This window comes from Onychomys torridus, chromosome 14, assembly GCF_903995425.1.
Source record: "Onychomys torridus chromosome 14, mOncTor1.1, whole genome shotgun sequence".
In the NCBI taxonomy this organism is placed as follows: Eukaryota; Metazoa; Chordata; class Mammalia; order Rodentia; family Cricetidae; genus Onychomys; species Onychomys torridus.
In genome coordinates this window covers 56,525,870-56,546,900 of record NC_050456.1, presented here as the reverse complement: position 1 = coordinate 56,546,900, position 21,031 = coordinate 56,525,870, and the positions used below count along the sequence as shown (strand labels likewise).

The window sequence follows — 21,031 nt, the reverse complement described above, 5'->3', positions numbered from 1 at the left end:
AGCAAGGAAGGAATCTGTGTGTTTATATTCACAGGTGCACACAAATGGCTCGGTACTGCTGTGTGACCATTTAGAAGAGGATATATAATAAGTGGCTCCAGAGCCAGATTAGAACCTCACCTCTGCTACTGTTTATCTTGTAACTTTAGGAACACAGCTGAAAGTTTCTGGACTTTTTTTTCCTATTTAGAAAATCCACATAATAATGATCACTTAATACATGGCTTGAGGTTTAAATATACAAGTCAATGCCAGTGGTTCTCAACCTTCCTAATGTTTCTGTTCTTTAATACAGTTCCTCATGTTGTGGTGACACCCCTCCAACCATAAAATTATTTCATTGCTACTTCATAACTGCAATTTTGCTACTGTCATAAATCATAATGTAAATATATGATATGCAGGATATCTGATATGTAACCCCCAGAGGAGTTGCAACCTACAGGCTGAGAACCACTGGCCTAGGCCTATATAAGATAAGGGCTGTGTAAGGGTTGCTGGTATGCACACCATGCTATGAAAATATATGGATACACAGTGAAACATTTATCTATTTGGTGCCTGACACTCAGTATATGTTGACAGTTGAATGAAGAATGAATAGGTAGTATCTAATAGTTAAGTACCAAATTATGAATCCATGCAAGAAGGAGCATGGACTGATGAAGGGATTTGCATATTCAGAGAAAGTTCTTGCAAGGCAGGGAGATTTGAAATACTACTTCAAAAATGGCTTAAGGACTGAGGGTATGGCTCATTTTTACCTCAACCTTGCAAGCATGAAGACCTGAGTTACAGTCTTAGAACCCACATGAAAATGCCAGACATGCTGGCTCATACTTATAATCCCAGCACAGGAGAGGCAGAGACAAGGATCCCTGAAGCTCACTATCCAGCCAGTCTAGCCTAATCTGTCAGCTTCAGGCCAATGACAGACACTATCTCAAAGGAAGTAGACAGCTGAGGTTTCCTTCTGCCCACCTCCCCCACACACATATCTGCACACACATATGCATACATATACATATATTTTAAAATGGTTTGAGATTTGGAGAAAGAGTTAGCATTAGAGCTAACTCAATCACCTCCCAAGATACCCTGTTCTGCTTTCCAGAAATAAGGGCATTTCTGGGCATATGACAGGCATGAAATAATATACTATATGGAAAAAAGAATAGACACATATAATTAGCTTATATAAAAAAATAGATAATCCTAATAATCTAAACATGGAAGCAATAAGCTTCAAAACTAAGGAAAATGGCCTTGATCTTCCAGCTGATGGGAGACACTGAAGGTTCATGGACAGGAAACCTGCAGAAAACAATGTTGGGGAAGACTATTTTTACAATAGCAGAGATGAAATGAATTAAGGGAATGAGACAAAAGAAGAAAGATCAGTCAGAGGCAAAGGACCCAGTGATTATCAAGTAGCAGAAAGGAAAAGGGAGAAGGAGGATTTAGCAGGCTTTGACGATGAATAAGATGCTTTGAGGAGGGGCAGATGAGAGATGGGGAAATGGAGAAACAACAGAAGAAATAGAGAAAGTGAAATGAGGTGGGGAAATATATTTAGAGTGGAGGGAGATAATGGGTTCTGTATCAGACATGATAAAGTTGAAGAGAAAGAATTTTCAAGCAAAAATGCCCATCAGGCATTTACCACTATAATGAAATGGTCTGAGAGGGGATCCAGTTGAATGTAAGGACTTAAAACACTCTCTTCATGGCACAGGAGATAAGTGAAGGAAGCCTGAAGGAAATGGGAGATAGCTCTGTCTTAAAGGGTGGGAGGATACTGAGGTAGTTTTTTTTATGTATTCAACATTAAAATATTCTAATTATATTTTTAAAAACAGAAGAACTATATGGTTTCCAACAAAAATTATAAAAAGTAATTCTCAAAAATTCTTAATGGAGAAGCACATAATTAGCACAAAAAGAAGTGGTAGCCACACTGGATATAGGTTATGTGCATGGTTTATGGGAAATAGGTTAAAATGAAGATGGGCTTTCTGGTCAACCTCAAAGGACAGTCAAGATGCATGCTAACATCAGTTACCCCCATGACTACACAGCCAGTCTCAGAGCTAGCTTGCTGGCTTTGGTTGAAATATGGCATTTATTCTGGATCTGGCATTCCAAGGCTGTCATAAAGACATGGGCTGAGTCACAGGCCCATAGGGACAAAGGGAATTATAACTTTTAAAACGACCCTATCTTAGATTTTGGATTTGAGCAGATACTAAATTATTACTCAAAATTCAGCTCAGTAAGAACTCACATAAGGTAGGTATGGAGCAGGAGATGTGATTAAGTGACCTTTTGGTAGGCAGGACATTAAGAGTTGCCAATATAGAATTCTTAGGGAACTACACTACCTTTTTAAAATATTTACAATAATAACAGAAGGAAAGAATTAAAGTGACTTCTATCTGGACCCTGACAAAGTGCTACTCTAGCTGGATCTAGGAACATGCTGGACCCTAACAAGGTCTCTCATACAAAATGATTCCCTCTTGTTTTGCTTTAAATGCTATTTGTGTCTGTATATCTGTGGCACACAGGTTCCTGGAGTATATACTAGAACAAAAGAAAAAAATTGTCAATCAATAAGACATGTAAAATTGAACAGACTGTAAATCATATGTAAAGTATACATGAAATATACATATGGCTACCTAAACTATGTTATACCCTTCAAAAAAAATCCCTGTGGAGATAGCTCATTTTGCCACTCAGGAAAAATGGAGATAGCTTTGAAATCTAATGGTCATGAAGAAACCTGTTATGAGAATGACTAATACAGAGAATAGAAACCATTTGTTAAAACAGGCCGGAGGAGGGTACTATGTTCAGGAACCAGGCCAGAAGTTGAAGATCTCCATTGTTTAAGCTAATGTTATCTCTGTCTCAAACCAGGATCACCTCATCTACCTGAGAGGACTTTCAATTCATCCTTCCTTTTTTCCTTCCTTCCTTCCTTCCTTCCTTCCTTCCTCCCTCCCTCCCTCCCTTCCTTCCTTCCTTCACCTTGGCTGGGAAAGTATTTCAAAAAAGGATAGAGGAAGAGCAAAGACTCAGAAAGGAAAAAACCAAGATCTTTTCCAAGATTTTAATTCATTCACTTTCAGGATCGCTTTTGCCCAAGTAAAAAATTCTCATTGATTTTCTCTCTTTTTTTTTCTATACCAAAGGAGCAAGATTAAACGTCACTAATTGCTGCAAGCACCAACATTGAATCCTTACAAAGCCACAAAGATTTTTTTTAATTACACAAAATCAGAAAGTAATGAAAACATTAACCTGGTAGTTCCAGAACTAAAGAGACAGGGAAGATGGAAAGGTTAACAAAAAGCATGGCTGCAATAATCTAGTCTCTAGGGTGAGGTGACTGGGAATTTGGGAGAGCAGAAGAAAAAATAATCTCATGCTGAGATTTGCATTTTAAAGAGGGAAGTAGATTAATATATGTATTTCTATCCTTTCCATTTTTGTGTGTTTGTGGTAGGTATACATATGTGCACATCTGCACCTGGGATCTGAGGTTGATGTCAGGAAGCATCTTCAGTCACTGTTCTACTTTATTCAGTGAAGCAATGTCTCTCAGTCAAAGCCAAAGCTCACCAATATTGCTAGTCTCACCAGCCAGCTTGTTCTGGGGATGCCCTGTCTCCACTTTCAGTGGCTGGAATTACAGGTGGGTCATAATATCCACCAGCATATATGTGGATTCTGGTGTTCTGAAGATCTGAATTCTGATCTTCATGCTTGAGAAGTAAATGTTTAACCGTTGCTAAGCAGCCACAATATGTATTTCCATCTAAACTTGAGATTCTTCCTTTCTGGGGCCATTTCTTGGGAGTTATTAATCCATCTTCCTCTTGATAATGCAAGTCTGGACATGAGACATGTTCAAACTCAGCCTTTGACATCATTGTGTGAGAAGATCATCAGGACAGACAGACTGAAAATCTCCCCTGAAAGACAGGTGCATGTTATATAGGGCCTCTGGGATAAAGGAAGGAGGAGGTATGTAGGCTGAAGCCTGCCACTATGATAGACCAAGGCACAGAGAGTGGCAAGAGTGGAGGAAAGGCTCCACTCAAGTCCACAGTTGCCTCAGACTAGTTCTTCTCTGGGAAATTCCTGAGTTTCACTACAGACAGTAGTCTCCTTTTCTACCAGGAGTTAACTCCTACCTGACAGCCCAGCCCAGAGCTGATCCATAGTATGCTCAATGACTTAAATAAGAACATTCATAACTCCTCATCTTGATGTTGTGATGACCTACAGCTCAGATGAATCGCTAATTTAACAGCTATTAGAAGGGGGATCTTAAAGGATAGGAAGAGACAAAGGAATGCAAATTAATTTTAAGGGCTAGGCTTGATTGTGTGTGCTCACAGTCATAGAACTCAGGGGGCTGAGGAACAAAGATCATAAATTTGAGGCCAGCTTGGGCTATATGGTGTCTCAAAAAGAATATTAAGGGACAAATATAAATTCTGGCACTTAAGCACAAACCCATATCCCCAACACTCCAGAAACTAAAAAGTTCAAGTCTTCCCTCTCCTCAGCACTGACAGTTGACAGGGTTTAGGGTCAGAGGATGGGATCATATGTTAGGAAGGGAATGAGCCAGGTAGGTTATGAGGAGCCCAAAGTCATGGTAAACACAGAATGGCTGAAGGGACTTTCATATTCACTCAGATATTAGAAAAGCTAGGTAAAGATATGAGCACTGCTATCAATCATGTTAGAAGTTGCACATGCAATATGAAGAGGCATCCAACATGAACAGAAGGTAGAACAAGGAGGTAGCTCCATGAGCTAGAAATGCAATAGAAGAGAATCCATGTGATGCTCTAAGCGTTAGCTACCCAAAACCCCTGCAACACTAAGATTCATGAACACAAAGAAAACAAGCAACATAATGCATGGAATCAGATGAAAACATTGTTGACATTTGGCACATTCTTACCTATTATGAGATAATAATTTTAGTTGGTTCAAGCTACTATTCTAAGAATGGTACCCATGACCACAATGGTAGGTGTCAAGGAGAGCCTACTACTGCTGCAGCTGAGCTATACAAGCTTCCAGATGGAAGATGTTACATAACAGCAATCCTAGGCTAATACTTGAGAAATATCATCTTTCCCACAAGTTTGGCATAGTACTATGGATCAATTGAACAGATAGTCTAACAATGATGGTGGTGGTGGTGGTGGTGGCAGCGGTGGCAGCAGCGGTGGCATTGGTGTTAGTGACTTCCAGAAACACAGTAGAAAAGGGGTCCTGATGCTAGTTCTTTAAGCAGGGACCCGCTGGACGCTTGCCTCTGAGTTTTGTCTTTTTATGATGCCACTGTATTTAATCCTCATCATCTAGCCCTTTGTAGGGCAGTAGCTGAATCAGATGATCATTGTTTGCCTGTGAGCCAACCTTGTTCTGACAACATGGTGACTAGATGGGACAGAAAGTGTTACTTCCAATCATGACTATGAGTCACTGACAGCTTTGGCATGGCATAATCATAGGGTCAAAGACCTTCACAGCATTCTCCTGATCTATTTCTTCTGTTAGAGGTTAGAAGTGGCAAGATTCCCTCATGAATGAATGCCAGAGATGGCAAAGAGACAAAAGCAGCCTTGCTTTTCTCTCTAAGGGTTAAAGGATCAACAAGAATGACTTTTAGAAAAAACTCATCTTACAACAGAGAAACTCCTTGATCTCCCTGTCATGAACTTCTCTGAAATCACTTCTCATTCACAAATAACATAAGACCAGAAAGAACAGCTGATGTTCCCAATGAAAGAACTGCATCCAAACAGATCGTGGTAAGCCAGATTTAACAGAATCAAAGGGTGGCCCCATGCTAAGTGAAACAGACCAACTGTGCAAGTCCAGGAAGGGGAACAAAATGACTTAGCAGTGCACACAAAAATAGTATGGTTTTCATTGACTTCAAGTTCTGTTTAACACTAGAGTCAATAAAAAGGAAAGATGAAGTGTTTGGTGCTGCCCTGAATGGGTGTAGAATCTAGAACAAGGGCAAGGGAGATGTCTGCAATGAATTGATCCCAATTGTACCCATAGTACCATATGTTATGTGGGCATCCTTCTTCAAAATAGGTATAGAAAAGAAAAAAAAAAAAAAAGGTTATTTTTCAGGGAACAATGACCTAGATGAAAGAATAAAACCCTTAGATGAGAATGGCCAAAGAAACTGGAGATGTTTTAGTCCTTAGAAAAGAAACTCCTCAAAGACAAAAGCCTTGACATCAAACACTTGGAGTGTAATTAGATATGTTCCATGGGTCTCCAAGGGCTAGAAGCCACACAGGTGTAGAACGCTGTAGCAAGTGAGGATAAGAAAGAGCTCTCAAATATTCTGCCCTGCTGGAACAGAATGAAAAGATCAAGGGATCAATGAGCTGCTCATTGCCAAAGGGGTTCAAAGTGAGTCTGAATAAAATTTTACACAAAGGATGTAAAACTTTGCTCCAGAGTCTTGGTGACCCATCGGGTCCCTTCCATCCAAAACAAACTGATTCTAACAAGATAGTGTGGCAGGCATGTAGCACAGAGAAGTCTCTATCCCCAAAGAATGCAACATTCCCTACACTACAGGAGCCCGTGGGGACAAAGCGGGGAAGGGTAATCTGGCTAAATTGTAAGGATGGTAGCTATACCTCCTGATGTCCTAAATGCTATTGGAACACAAAGGGGGACCACTCATCCTACTCTTTCTACTTCTCTCCTTCCTCTAACATCCATGTGCTTGTAAGTTTAAGAGTGAAGCTCCACACCCCTCATCATCCACATGGCTTTCTTCCAAGCAGCAGCAGACTCACCTGGGAGAACTCTTTCTGTAATGAGGCTGGCTCTCCTTTATTAACTCTCCAGGCCATCTTGGTGCTTTGCAAACTTTTGCTCTCTGTAATCCAAAGTGTAACTCAAGTCCCAGCTCTAATTCAAATCCTGAGGTGTGGGGCAAGTTAACTTTTCTATGCCTCTTTCTAAATTGTCTACCTCTCACCTATAAAACATGCCCCACCCAGGAACACTGTGATGATCACATGCAGCAACATGCAAAAAAGCACACGGCACAGTTCAAAGCCCATAGTAAGGGCTTGAAAACCTATAATGTCTGTCACTCTTTAGAAGACTGATCTATTCAAGGCACCTCTCTGACCCCTCCCATATCTCACCAACATTTTGATTGACTGATTGATGGAGTTGAAACATCTTATTACATAGCTCAGGCTGGCCTTGAACTGGCAATGTTCTTGCCACAGCCCCTCCCTCCCCCCCCCCACCCCGAGTGCCCTGAATTATATGTGTGCACTACCTAGCCAGGCCCAACACCATTTCTCTAATAAGCTGGCAGCACAAGTGGACCCCTGCCCATTGCATCCTCAGATTCTTCCATTTGTGCTCACAGTCAGCAAAGCTGCTTCACAAGAGAACTCACTGTCCTGGACTCTGGGCTACATTCCATCTCCCACCCCTCCTGAGGCCTGGCCCAGCAATCTGGCCAGCACAGCCTATGTCCTTATGAGACCTCCATAGCCTGACGAGGTCTCCACGAACAGGCTGTGTGACTTAGCTGGGTGAGGTGGATGTTCTGTAGCCTCATTTCTCCTGAGAATAACTGTTCTATGCTATTCTCATCAATGGTGTTCTGAGTAGCACAAATCTCTGCATGGGTTTTCCCATATACCCCAGGATGCTTAGGACTCATTGTCCTTTACTACCAAAGGTCTCTGGTGCCTCTCGCCATTGAAGTAACAAAGAAGCATCCCCACGCATATCTGATGAGTTCAGACCATGGTAGGCTCTAGAATATTTCTCTAATTTTCATCTTGCCCTCCAGAAATGATACATGAAATGTGACTAAAACAATCATTCAGTGGGTGTGGTGGGGTGGGGTGCCTTTTTAAATCTCCCTCCCTTTCCTCTTTTTTCACTTCCTTTTTTCCTTCCTTTCTTTTTTCTTTCCTCCCTTTGACACAGTCTTGATATAGGGTATAGCCTGACTTCAGACTGATTATTCAGGCCAGGCTAGCTGTGATCTCATGATCCTCCTTAGGTTGGGGATTACAAGCATGTTCCACAACCATTGGCATGGATCTTCCTTCCTAAAGCAATAAAGGAGAAGATTTTAAGAGTCCTTAAAGAGAAAGCTTCAAGACCATAATTTTAAGATAGCCAAAGAGGAAGGCGGTTTTAGCACCTTACTCATCACATACAGCTATAGGAGTCAAGAGAGTATTCCAAGGCCTGTACTGGGCAACTGTTTGGAAATTAAGCAGCGTTGGCCCATCCAAGGGCCCCCTTCCAATCCAATTACTCCCACCAAGCTGGGTCTAAGAAGAGCACTGAATAAAAAATGATTCAATTACCTCCTGCCTTACAGTGACTCCCAACAAAAAGCCAACTTCCATAAAATCATGAGGCAAAACTGCAGGCTGAGTTATACACATTCTCCATCTACTCAGGAAGCATTTATAGTGTGTCTGCCAAGTACTGGAATCCTTCTAAGCTAGGAACACATGGTAATAGGCAGGGGTGAGCTTTGTGGCATGTGTGCTTTGATGGAATTCCCTTCAAGATGTCTCCAGGACCATAGAGATCAGAGCTTAAAATGTGTTCTGCCAACTTTTAATGTACTGTCAGTGGTGACTTAATGAACTCGAGTCAGTTTGTTCATAGGTAACATACACCTAGTAGTAGCATCTACCTTATGGGGGTGTCTAAAGAATGAAATAATATATGCAAAACTTAGCATTTCAGTGCTTGGATCAAAATACAAGCTCAATAAATGCCAAGCATTTTTCCTAGTAAGGTAATAAGAGAAAAATCAAGTGGGACTATTATCCAAAAGAACAGGAAAGAAGAGACAAAATATGCTCCCGTAGTGCTGAAGACATGAACTGTGAGTCTTAGTGATAGGAAGACATTCTTTCAGTTCCACAGTATTTCAATCAGATGATCTGGTCATAAGTATTCACAATGGACAGAGATTGAAATTTCCTCTGACTCAAATCCTTCACATTAAAGGGAAGAAACCTGTTACCCTGGAAGGCTACACTCTTAGTCAAGTGTACACAAATCCTGGATAAAGCAGGAACTGCGCAGAGGGGACCTTAGAAGTGATATAATCTTGGAGTCTACCATATCTCTTTCTGATCTCAAGCAAAAGGCATAGTGTCTTGGAACCTAGGGTTCTTCTGTAAAGTGGTGGAGGCCTGACACATGAGTCCCCTTGTCCCCTTTTACTGTGATCCTAAGGCATTCTTGATGGCCATACAAAGGATGTAAAGACACTCCTAGACTAGATGCATGAAAATCAAGACCCAAAAGAGAGAAGTGTAACAGAGGGTGGGGGCATCTGGTATACATGGAGAGGGTGTACATCAAACCCAAGGAGCATATCTCTGGACATTAACAAAACAATGGAAAAGATGTTGTTTACTTGAGTCTGGGTTTTTTAGCCTCTGTAAACCTTCATCTATGAAACAGAAACTTTTATTGCAAAGACCAAACAAGAAGGGCAGTGGTGGCTCACACCTTTAATCCCAGAACTCTGGAGGTAGAGGCGGGCGGATCTCTGTGAGTTTGAGGCCAGCCTGGGCTGCAGAGTGAGTTCCAGGACAGGCTCCAAAACTACACAGAGAAACCCTGTCTCGAAAAAAAAAAAAGAAAGAAAGGAAGGAAGGAAGGAAGGAAGGAAGGAAGGAAGGAAGGAAGGAAGGAAGGAAGGAAGAAAGAAAGAAAGAAAGAAAGAAAGAAAGAAAGAAAGAAAGAAAGAAAGAAAGGACTTAGTATCACAGCTGTTGTGCATTGCTTACTCTGTATCCATGTTCTAAAGAGTACATGTGGAGCTCTGTCTTTAAAGCAGCCCCATGAGCTAAACATCCTCATTCTCCCCATTTTACAGACACAGAAAGTAGAACCCACAAAGGTAAAGTAATGTGAACAGGTCCGATTACTTTAGTAGAGTCAAGAGGTCAGCCCCAGCATCTGGCTCAGAGTCCAGGCTTTATGTAACCCAGTGTGGCCAAGCCTCTTCTTAAAGGGCCAGATGGTATATTAGGTTTCCTCAATTCGTGCTTTGTAGCTCACAAGCAACCCAGACAGTAGAAGGGGAATGAGTAAGCTGTGCTCAGATAAAAACTTTATGAACAGTAAAAGCCAAACTTCACAAAGTTTAGGTGTTGCCAAATATTCTTTTGGTTGTCCTTCACTACTGAGACATGTCAAGCACCTTCCTTGACAACTGCCAAACTCACTCCAGCCCATGATGTTTCTCCTGTAGTACCTAAGCTGCTGTTCGAGAACACACCTAAGAAGTGGTCCATAGAGATCACTTGGTGGTGGATGGATGCTCATTCTTCCCCATCCCTAATCTCCTCTATCCTGCTCCTCCTATGAACAAAATCAAGCGGGTGGTCCATGCAGCATGAGATGTGAGGACAGAGGCTTCATCAAGGTGGACCACAACTTCCTCAGTGCAGACAACCCAGGTGCTCCCCAAAGGAAGAGAGACTGGAAATCCAAAGCCAGTGTTTGCCAAAGGTTAATTCACTGACACTTTGGGCCTTTGATAAAATGATGGCTCTGCCTTAATATCTCTAGGTGGGCCCTGAACATCTGCTTTTATACTGAGCTCTTAGAAATGCCAGTACTGCTGGTCCTGCTGCCATACATGGGCCTTTCAAAGCATCCCCTTGGTGGCCTTGGGCTTGAGTCACACATATTAGATACTGTCTCCTGACCACAGGTTCACATCAGCATCCCTCGCCTGGACTGAGCAACTCCCTGGAGACAAGGCAATGCTCGGGACAAATAACTAGGTCCCCTGGCTGACTTACACTGAAGTGGAAAGGCAATGAGGGGCAGAGGTCAAGGGTCAGCAAACAATGGAAGCCATAAGCTCCACTGTTAGTTCTTCTGGAAGCAGACTAGGCTTCTGAGGGACCCCTGCAGACAGCAGCCCCTCCTTCTGTGCTTGCCTGAGTCCTGATGGACAGAGCAAGAGACCTATTTCCTCACTGGGCCTGTGAATAACTAGGGCACATCCACAAGGTCACAGTTATTCATTTAAATTCCAGCTCTAATCAGCAGACAGAGCTTGAGAAATTATCCATTCTGAGGGGAGAGGCTGACAGAGAGCATCATAAACAGCCCTTAGGCAGGAGCAAGGGGTACCAAGAGAGGGATGTAGAAAGGAGGGCTCTGTCCACTACTATCCCCTCTCTTTACATTCCAAGTGCTTCCTCCCTCTCTTAGCAGAGAGTTCTGGAACATTCAGAAACGGGGAGAAGTTTGAGAGAAGAGCAGGGATGGTACTGCCTACCGACAAGCTATCCAAGGAGACCAGTGATGAATCCCAGTGAGCATAAGTAGATGAAAAGATCTGACAGGGTCCCTTCCAGAAAATACAAGGGGTGTCTATCTTTGGAGAGATCCCTTCCCTTTTGGGGGATCAGTTTCTTTAGCTATAATGTCTGTGCTCCTTGAGCAGTACACCCTCAAGCTGTACTGTGTCTAGGACCCTATAGAGTCAGATTTCCCCTATGTTTATGGTCCAATAAACACTTAGTAGGTTCTATGTGCTATGTACTATGCATGGAATCAGTACTACAGACACAAGTAAGAGATGATGCTGGCCCACAGGACCACCATGAAAGTGTGGGCTTTAGAAGAACAAGAGCATAGACTCTGGTGGCATCTGAATTCTAAGGTTCTGGTCTAGTCACTGCCAGGAGGTGGCCATTGGCCTATTACCGGAGCTCCCCAGGTTTCTCAGTTGCAGTGCACACAGTAATGCCCACCCAGAGCAGTTAACATAAATCTGCAGGAGACAGCTCAGTCACCTTCCCAAGATCTGCAGGTGGTACTAGAAATGCTTTCTGTTGCTTTTATTATCCTGAATCCCTTTGCCTAGCCTAGGGTGAGGGGCTTTGAACTTACCCCATGTTGCAATGCAGTGGACCTTTCCTGTTCTTTTGACCCAGGTATCCAGGACTCACTGTCAAGAGGCCCCAGCCTGTCTCTGGAAGTCTGGGAAAGGTTTTGCACACAAGCCCTATCTCAAACTGCATTTTACAGTAGGATTATTTCTAACCAATGTGTTCAGTATGTAAAATTAATCAATTAATCAATCATTCCTTTTATAGTCTTCTAGCAGCCTCTGGGTAAACAGTTACATTAGCTCATAAAACCCCCAATATGTCTTCCTGGGTGGGTGGGGAGAATCAGAGTGACACTAAAGGCTTCGGGTGTCAGAGCCACCAGATTGCCTGGCCAGGTGCTGAGAGAGGGTGGAAGGCCTCCACTAACCTCCCCCAGGCCTGACCTGCACAGATCAGCTCCTGCCACATCCATGGCCACAACTGATGGACCTGGTTCCAAAGGTTTTCTTCAGGCTTAGAAACCACAACAAAATAAAGGAGCTGGAGGAATGACAGGATTGGTAATCATCCCTAGACACTTCAAGGGCAAAGTGAAGGTCATAAAATTTAAACTTAGTCTAGAATCTCCTCCTGGTCCTGCTATTCAATAACTGGGTGAGTATAGCACATCACTTAACCTCCCTGGACCCCCCACTTAGTCAGTAATAAAATGGGGCTCAGGCCACATACCTCAGAAAGTTATTAAGAAAATAAAATGAGATAATGGTCATTAAATAGAGATGTGTCAGGGAAGGAGAGCATTAACAGTTGCTATTATCTAAAGAAGGGGCAGCCATAGACCTCCATCCCTTTGAAGAGATCAAGAAAGGCCTCTGGTCCCCTCTATCATTCTCTTCTACAAAGGACCAATATGGTGACCTTGTGAGAATCAGAAAAAGAGTTCCCCCATGGACACAGGTTGGAGGAGAAAAATGCTGGCTGAGATCCAACCCCATTCATTCCTCATCAGGATGACTATGGACTACCTTGGGAAACATCTGTGCCATCATTCAGCTTGCAAACAAGACCTGAGGTGTTGATCTCAGTCCCTTACTTCCTTGGATTAAATAGCCTGCTACCAGAGAGGCTTCCCCTGTCCACTCTCCATAAATTAGTGATTTCTGCTTTACAATATTCCACTTTCTCCATACCATTTAGCAGTCACCACACGCTCCAATACATACTAATACATGCATTACTGTGTATACATGCATATATGCACCTATACAGATGTATATGCATCCATGTAGCTGCCCCCATTTAGAATAAAAACACATGAAACAAGGGATTGTCTTCTGTTTGGTTTATCATTTCATCCCCACTACCTGATAATACATATTTGTTGAGTGAATGATTGGACTAAAATTACTTTAAAAGGAAAGAATGGATCTAATGTTATATACATATATATGTGTTCATGTGCATGCAAGTGCATGTCCACATGTGTGCATGTGTATGGTGGCCAGAAGACATGTTTGGGTGTCATTCTTTGAGATGTCCTTTTATTTATTTATTTTTTAAGATAGGGCATCTTACTGGCCTGGAACCAACCAAGAAATCAAGGCTGATGAGCTTGGAAGGCCCAGGGAGCTGCAGTCTTAACCTCTCCAGTGCTAAGGTTACCAAGGACATCCCTGCACCAAGATTTTTTTTAAATATTGGTTCTGGGGTTATAACTCAGGTCCTCATGTTCACACAACAAGCACTTTACCAAGTGAGTAAGCGATGACTTCAACCCTAGTGGTATCTTTGTGGGAAGTGTTGTCCATGCCGTGTTTCAAATAAAGATGAAGGCTGGGCAGAAAAATAACAAAAAACAACAACAAACCTCCTCTGTACAACGTGTAATCCCCCATAGAACAACAATGATCAAAAAGGCCCTACCAAAGTACGTGTGATTAGTTCAGGTTTTCAAAAGCAAGAGAGGATATATTCATTTGGAAAAAGAGGTGACAGTAAAGAAAGGGCCACATGACCTCTAGGCCAAAGCAAACAAGTGGGCAATCATGCCATTAGGGGATACTTACAAGATCTTCAGTCACTGGGAAGTTTCAGTGATGATCTCAGCATATACCATTGAAGTGTGAATTGGCCTTAGAGTCCAGTTACTACCATTGATGAGTTCCATGACCTTTGGCAAGGCTACGTAACCTGTCAGACCCTAAATTTCACATACTCTAAATGGTATTTAACAATACCTACCTTATATTTGTTCTCTAAGGATTGAATACAGAAAGGACTAAGTAAGTGAACATGAAGATATTGGAGAGGCTCTCCCTTCCTGTCTGTAACTGTTATTCTTAACTCAAAGTTCCAGCTGCTTTGGAATAGATGTCAAAATATTCTAAATCACCTTATATTTCATACCTATGAATGATTAGGTCCTCTATTATGGTCATATATATTCACATATATGTACATGCCCAAACACAGACACACACACAAACACAGACACACACACACACACACACACACACACACACACACACACACACACACACACACACACAGTTTAAAAGTAGGACTCTGGGCGAGCATGCACTTTCAATAAAAGTGTACAATTATCATGAAGATGGGCCTTTCTATATTTTCTAATAGCAAAATCCAATCAAATCCTCTTTTTGTTTTTTTTTTATAGTGAACATGTATTACTTGCATAACTGGTTAATAGAGTATTATCAATATCATTGTAGAAAATAGGAATTTCTTAAAAGAAAGAAACCTTTCTTTACCCGTATAATTTCTGGGTTGAATAGGTCATATTGTCAGCTTTTAACCACAGGAAGCTATAGCTATAAAACAAGGCAAAGTATTCATTGCATTGGAGAGCACACAGCTAAAATCCTTTAAAAAATATTTTCCAAAAATGTTAATTTTCCACTTCTTTGATTCACACAGAATTCATAAGGAAGCAATCACTTAAGCCAGGGAAACACATTCCATTGGTTTTAAAATAGTTCTTCAAAGCCAGCAAAAAACCCTTACTTCAAGGCATTTCTTCTTCTAAACCAAAAATCAGTGAAAATGCAACATACTAAGTTTTTTTTTAATCCCTGGGAAAGGGGGTCACTCAGAATCAAACCATGCACCGTCTGGCAGAAGGCAAATTCCCACAACAGCTGTGCGAACAAAGACTCACCTGGACCTTGACTGACATCTGTGGCAGCAATTTCAAAGCAAAGGAAAAGGAGAGGAGAGAGAAATGAAGAAGAGCGTTAGAAGTGCACCCACACACAATACCATGTGTTCTTGCATGAGTTCGAAGGTCATGCAAGCCCCCACATTTCTACCTTCACCCAAAAACCACCCATGCAAGCCAAGGAAACCAAGCTCCCTTTTCACTGTGCATGTAGCCAAAGAGGTAAGCCCCGCATCTGTCCGGAAAGACATCATCCTGGAATCAGATAGGGCTCCAGAGAGCCAAGCAACCTAGAATCCTATAAGAATATTGGTTAAAATATTCTGATTGGTTTCTGCACACTGACACCCACGCAAATCCTCCTCTTTTCCAGATACCAAACACTGGACACAGAGTCAAGTGAGGTTTCCCAGCAGAGAGGAAAACGAATTAACCACTCCCTTGAGGAAGAAAGAAAAAGAGACATCAGCATTAAGAGCAAGCTGCAGCATTCATTAGCATGGAGGGCAGAAGGACAGAGGATGACAGAACACAGTGACCATTCTTCATCACAGACTGCAACGTGTGTGTGAGACTGTGTGTGAACCAAACATTCGCCATAGAAATGGAAACACTGTTTCCCTGCTTCTCACCCCGTCACTAATGACAAGAATGACCTGGTGCAAATCACTTTTGTCAGCCGCAACTGAACACAGAGCCCTGGAAAGATTGACACATGGATTAAGCCAATGAACAGTTCACTCCCATCATCTTCATCAACAATGGGATGTCTCCATCATCCTCCCACCCTCAGCTGTGAAACAGAACTGTGTGGAGGAAACCTAAGTGAAAATGGCCTGAGGGGCTATAAGAAACCCAGTTTAGTAGCATTATCTACAGCCGAGGCAAGCAGAGGCTGACCTGGAAACCACTGACCATCAGGAAATCCTGAATGGGTGCACTTAGAATCACTGGATAGTGGATCTGGGAAGACCTTAGACTTACCTAGTTTGTTATTGGTTTGTTGTTGTTCTTGTTGTTGCTGTTGTGTTAGGATAGAAAGTAAAGGTACTGATAGATTATTCCAGGTTTGCATAGCCAGTTCAGAGACAGAACTCAGAAAATAATCTTCCATCTCTGAGTCTTATCAAGTTCAACATTCATTCAACTGAAGCCCAGATCTCTCAAGACATACAGGATCAGTTTAATTTGTGAGCTAAAGGAATACCCTTAAGCCACAGGAAAGATGAGTAGGAATCCCCCAGTTACCCCATTAGTAGATTACCACTAATCCTCTGTGGCCTTAAACTTCTGCCAGGGCAAGATAGGTAACGCTCTCCATGCCAATAATGAAACACCTGCACTCAGATTTGTACAGTACATCCTTGGGGCTTTTACTCCAGGAAAACCCAGGCTCTCACCAGACTGAGCTGGGCCCTAGCATCTGGGAGGGACATAGTCAGAGCAACAGCTGAGGATTCACCCTGACTGTGCCTTGCAATCCCTGGAAGCTATATATGCACAAAGACACGCCTAGAGAACTCTGAATCATTCCTTAGACATGCCCCCTTTCAGGATTTCTGATAAGTTAGATTTAGGGGTGGAGTGATGAGAGAGAGGAAGAAAAGAGGTAAAATAGAAGAGGTGGGTAGGAAAAGGATGCCGCATAAATAACTAAGTGGTGCCATTAACTGTGACTGATGGATTGCCTAGAATAGTGGTCTCATTAAAATACCCCTTAATTAAACAGGATATCTGTGGTGAGAATGTCAACACTGTTGTACATACACAGTCTTTGAGGGCTCTGAGAACCAGGGAGACAGGATCCCTTGGAACCCCAATGGTCTTTAGATGTCAGTTAGTTAGCCATTTTGGCACTGTGATTACAATCCTGAACTTGGAGACAGACAGGTGTGAGCTCACATCCCAGCTTGCTCTGCAGCCTTAGGCCAATCACCGAGCTTCCCTCTAATTCATCTTCTTCAGCTATAAAAATGGGAACAGAGCCTCCCCCATGGGGGTGTTAGGAGACTTAAATGCTTGCAAAGCACTTAGTATCAGGCAAACACTGTATAAATGGCAGCGGCTTTGATTGTTATCCTTTTGAATCACCACAGACAGAATTACCAGCATTTATTGACCAGATGGTTCACTGGAAACATCAGGAGACCATAGGAAGTAAGCCTGTGACTCAGGTCCAATGCTTGTGCTTATGAACCAGGATGAAAGGTCCAACCCCACCCCCAGCCCTCACCCCACTCATCAGTGCCAAGTAAGGTGATAAGGGGTTGGAGCCTGGCGTGAGTAGGAGCACAGTCTGAAACAAATTCCATGACCATTTGTTCTGTTTTACCCCCTCATCCTTCAACCCAGTGCAGTTGTAATCCTATGCATAAAAATACAGTACGCCTTCTCATCACAGAAGGGCAACAATAACAGCCTTAGACGCCCTTTGTCCAAAACAATAAAAGTAAAAGTGGTAGAGGCAGGAGGTGAAAAGGGGGGTCACTTAGGACTGTGGGTGGAGATGGAGGCTATCTACTGGGGGAGAGTGAGAAACTTGGCTACATCTATATTGTCTCTCTTATAACAACCCCTGACTGTCTTCTAGGGAACCCCCATTTCCACCTTTAATCCATGTGATTGGTAAAGATGACCCCTACTCTTATCTCTGTTCTACTGTGCCCTCTCAGATCATGGGAATATTCTATCTTCTAGACCCCATAATTCACCCAATAACATACATGTGACCCAGGCCCAACCAATGAGGGTCTTCCAAGGGAATTTCACTGAATTATTAGGAAATAGTACTAGCTTCCATATTTGTCACCATATACAGACTGCCTCCATACTTGATAATGAGGGCAACGCAAGAACAAACAAGGCCTCTCTGTAGGATAGGGGAAGGTTAACTGGCCTAGAATCAAATCCCAGCTCTGCCTTCTATCCAGAGGCAATTGCCCCAGCATTTCTAAGCCTCAATCTCCTTTTCTACAGAGATCCTCATAGTATCTATCTTAGTGAGCTGTATCCATGGAAATCCTGTATTCACAGTCCACACTTATTAGCTGAGTGCCAATTATAGGCCACACCACATTTTCTACATGGAAGATACAAGCAATGAGTGAATGAAAGAGGCAATACCCTTGGGTTTGAAAACAGGAGATATGAGCAATACATACACACATGTATAATATGATATGACATAGTGATTAGCAACATGAAGAAAGAAGAGACAAGGTAAATGGCAGCAGGATTCCCTGTGTCAGAAAAGATTGTTAAAGAAGTATTTCAGAGGAAATAATGTTCTATTTGGGCTGATACCTGAAGAAGGTGAGTCTCACTATATCCTTGATGAAGACAGTCCAAACAAGAACACAGCGCTTGAAAAGGCTGCAGGAAGGAACCACCCTGATGGTTATTTCTACTGAGAGGACAAGTGCTCTGAGGGCTGGCTCCCTTAACCTGCAGTCCACAGCAGGTCACAGATGCTCGAAAGTCCTCAAGGCTGAACAAACCCTGAGGGAAACTATTCCTGACCTGGTTTGAAGCCCCCTCCCCCAGGACTTCCCAACTCCAACCCGGGGATGCGAAAGAAGAAAAGAAGAATTTGACATCCCCCACCACCACCCACTTTCTTCAGCATCAAAAGCAGGGGAGAAGTAAATCAGGGCATTCCCACCTGCACTCATGGATGCTGATAACATATCCAGCAAGGGCTTCAGCCACAAGTTCCAAGGAAGCAATTTGTTGGGGGAGGGAGGGGCTTTAAGGAAAGACCCTCCACCTACCACTGCTACATTTGGAGACGTGACCCTCCCTGGAGAAGCTCCCTCCCACCTCACCCTTCATTTGGACTAGATCATATTAAGAGCCAAGAGTCCAAAATTCCCCTACTTTCTTCTTCCATACCCCCTCACATCCCTAGAGGAGGTTTGGGAAGCATGGAGTAGGTAGGATGCACAGCCAGACTCCTGAAGGACAGTCCCAGTCAAACCTTAGGGGACATCACCTGGTGAACTCTGCCTTGAGTCTGACCTATTTTCTAGGAGAGAAAATAGAATATGGATTTAAATGCAGTGGCACTCTGGAAAACTACAGGCCCAGCAGTGTGAGAAAATAAAACAGCAGGGGGTGGCTGAGAAAGGGCTGGCACTGGTGAGCATACTGTTTCATCTGGTTGTCAATGGCCCTTGCTTCTACAATTCACCCCCACTTTTTATTCACCTAGAAACTGATACAATGCTAAGGAGATTGCTTAGAAGAGAAAGTACTTACAGCGCAAGTGTGAGGACCTGAGTTCAAATCCCTAGAACCCATGTAAAAAACCAAGCACCTGCAACACGTCTCAGCAATCCCAATGCTCCTAAGAGGAGATGGAAGGCAGAGACAGGAGAGTCCCCAGAAGCTTGCAGGCCAGCTAGCCTGCCATATGCTGAAGAAAAAGGCAAGGCAATCCTGCCTCAGATAAGGTTGAAAATAAGGATCAGCACTGAAGTTGTCCCCTGACCTCCAAACATGTGCTCACAAATATACATATATAGGTACACACACACACCATACACACCTATACAAACACAAGAAAAAAAAAATAATACACACTATTTATGTATGTGTTTCAGTGGGTCAGTTCTGCTGACCAAGGCTGCTTCCCCATACTCTAGGCACTGGAAGAGAAAAAACTGGGGATACGGAGCTTCAGAACTAGGAGCATCAAGACAAGAGCTAGACACACCTGTGGCTCCATCTCAGTCTGGTTTTCTTGCTGTGTGGCCTCAGAAAGGACTTCTGGTAATATATACAAAATGCTTATCTTCCCCTACATGAAGGAAATTAGATTACCAGTTAATATTGATGGAGGGTTTCTATGTGTCAGGTACTTTACAACAACTACCCTAAGAAGTGGGAGCTGTTGTCACACCCAGTTAAGAGGGAGATAGACAGAAAGCTTAGGTAACTAAGCTATGAGCCCTAAGTTACACAGTCTATAGAACCAGATCCTAGATCCTGGCAGTCTGGCTATTGATTCCTGCCTGTGTCATTAACCATGCTGGCAGCATTATCTCCAAAAGAAGGTGCTTACAAGAAGAAAATGAGATAAAAGCAACACTAAACATCATAAAGTTCACATGTATACAGCATTTTCAGTGTGCTGGGCACTATGCCATGCACTTTAAATGTAACATTTCATTTAATTCTTGCCACAAGCCTATCGGGAAGAAGCACTCACTGTTCATTCCAATTTACAGGTTAGGAAACTGAGACCTAAAGAGGATGCATTGTTGTTACTAAAACATCTCAGCCTCAGAATATATCAGATAAGGTTCAGGCTTTCTGAATAAATAGTTCCAAGACAGGAAACAATTGGCCCAGGAAGATGCAAAAGGGGTAAAAGTATAGTATTGGTCAGTTCAGAGATATGTAGGTATCAGCCAGGGCAGGGGAAGCAAATAAACTCAACCTGATGTGAACAATTAGAGCCCTGGTCCTGGAACCTCCCTGTTACTACTGAAGCCATGATCCACCTTCTCAGGCCTCATAGAACATCCAGAATCTCTTGCCCAATTACCAAAATCCACATGGGTCTCTTCCAAAGAGCCATTCTCCAAAAGTGCACCATTACATGTACTCTATTGTTAAGAAGTGACCAAGGCCTCTGGATAAGTGAGACAATTGAATAGCTTGAACTGCTGGGGAGGCATCCAGGCTGTGGGACCGGGACCTGTCCTTAGTGCATTAGCTAGCTGTTTGGAACCTTGGGCTTACACAGGGACACTTTGCTCAGCCTGGAAGGAGGGGACTGGACCTGCCTGTACTGAATCCACCAGGTTTAAATGAATCCCCAGGGGAGTCTTGGCCCTGGAGGAGATGGGAATGGAGGGGAGAGAGGGAGGGATGGGGGGGAGGACAGGGGAACCCATGGCTGATGTGTAAAATTAAAACACAA

General features: G+C 42.9%; 1 protein-coding gene across 29 annotated transcripts in view; it reads right to left on the bottom strand.

Moving 5' to 3' along the window:
* The window catches only part of Nrxn3 (neurexin 3), a 1,610,845-nt gene that overhangs the window by 1,490,706 nt on the left and 99,108 nt on the right, over nt 1-21,031 (bottom strand). For all 29 annotated transcript variants that reach the window (XM_036206284.1, XM_036206279.1, XM_036206286.1 and 26 more), the window contains one exon: nt 15,106-15,123. In XM_036206284.1, coding sequence (XP_036062177.1) covers nt 15,106-15,123 — 18 coding nt within the window. The remainder of the gene's footprint in view (nt 1-15,105; nt 15,124-21,031) is intronic.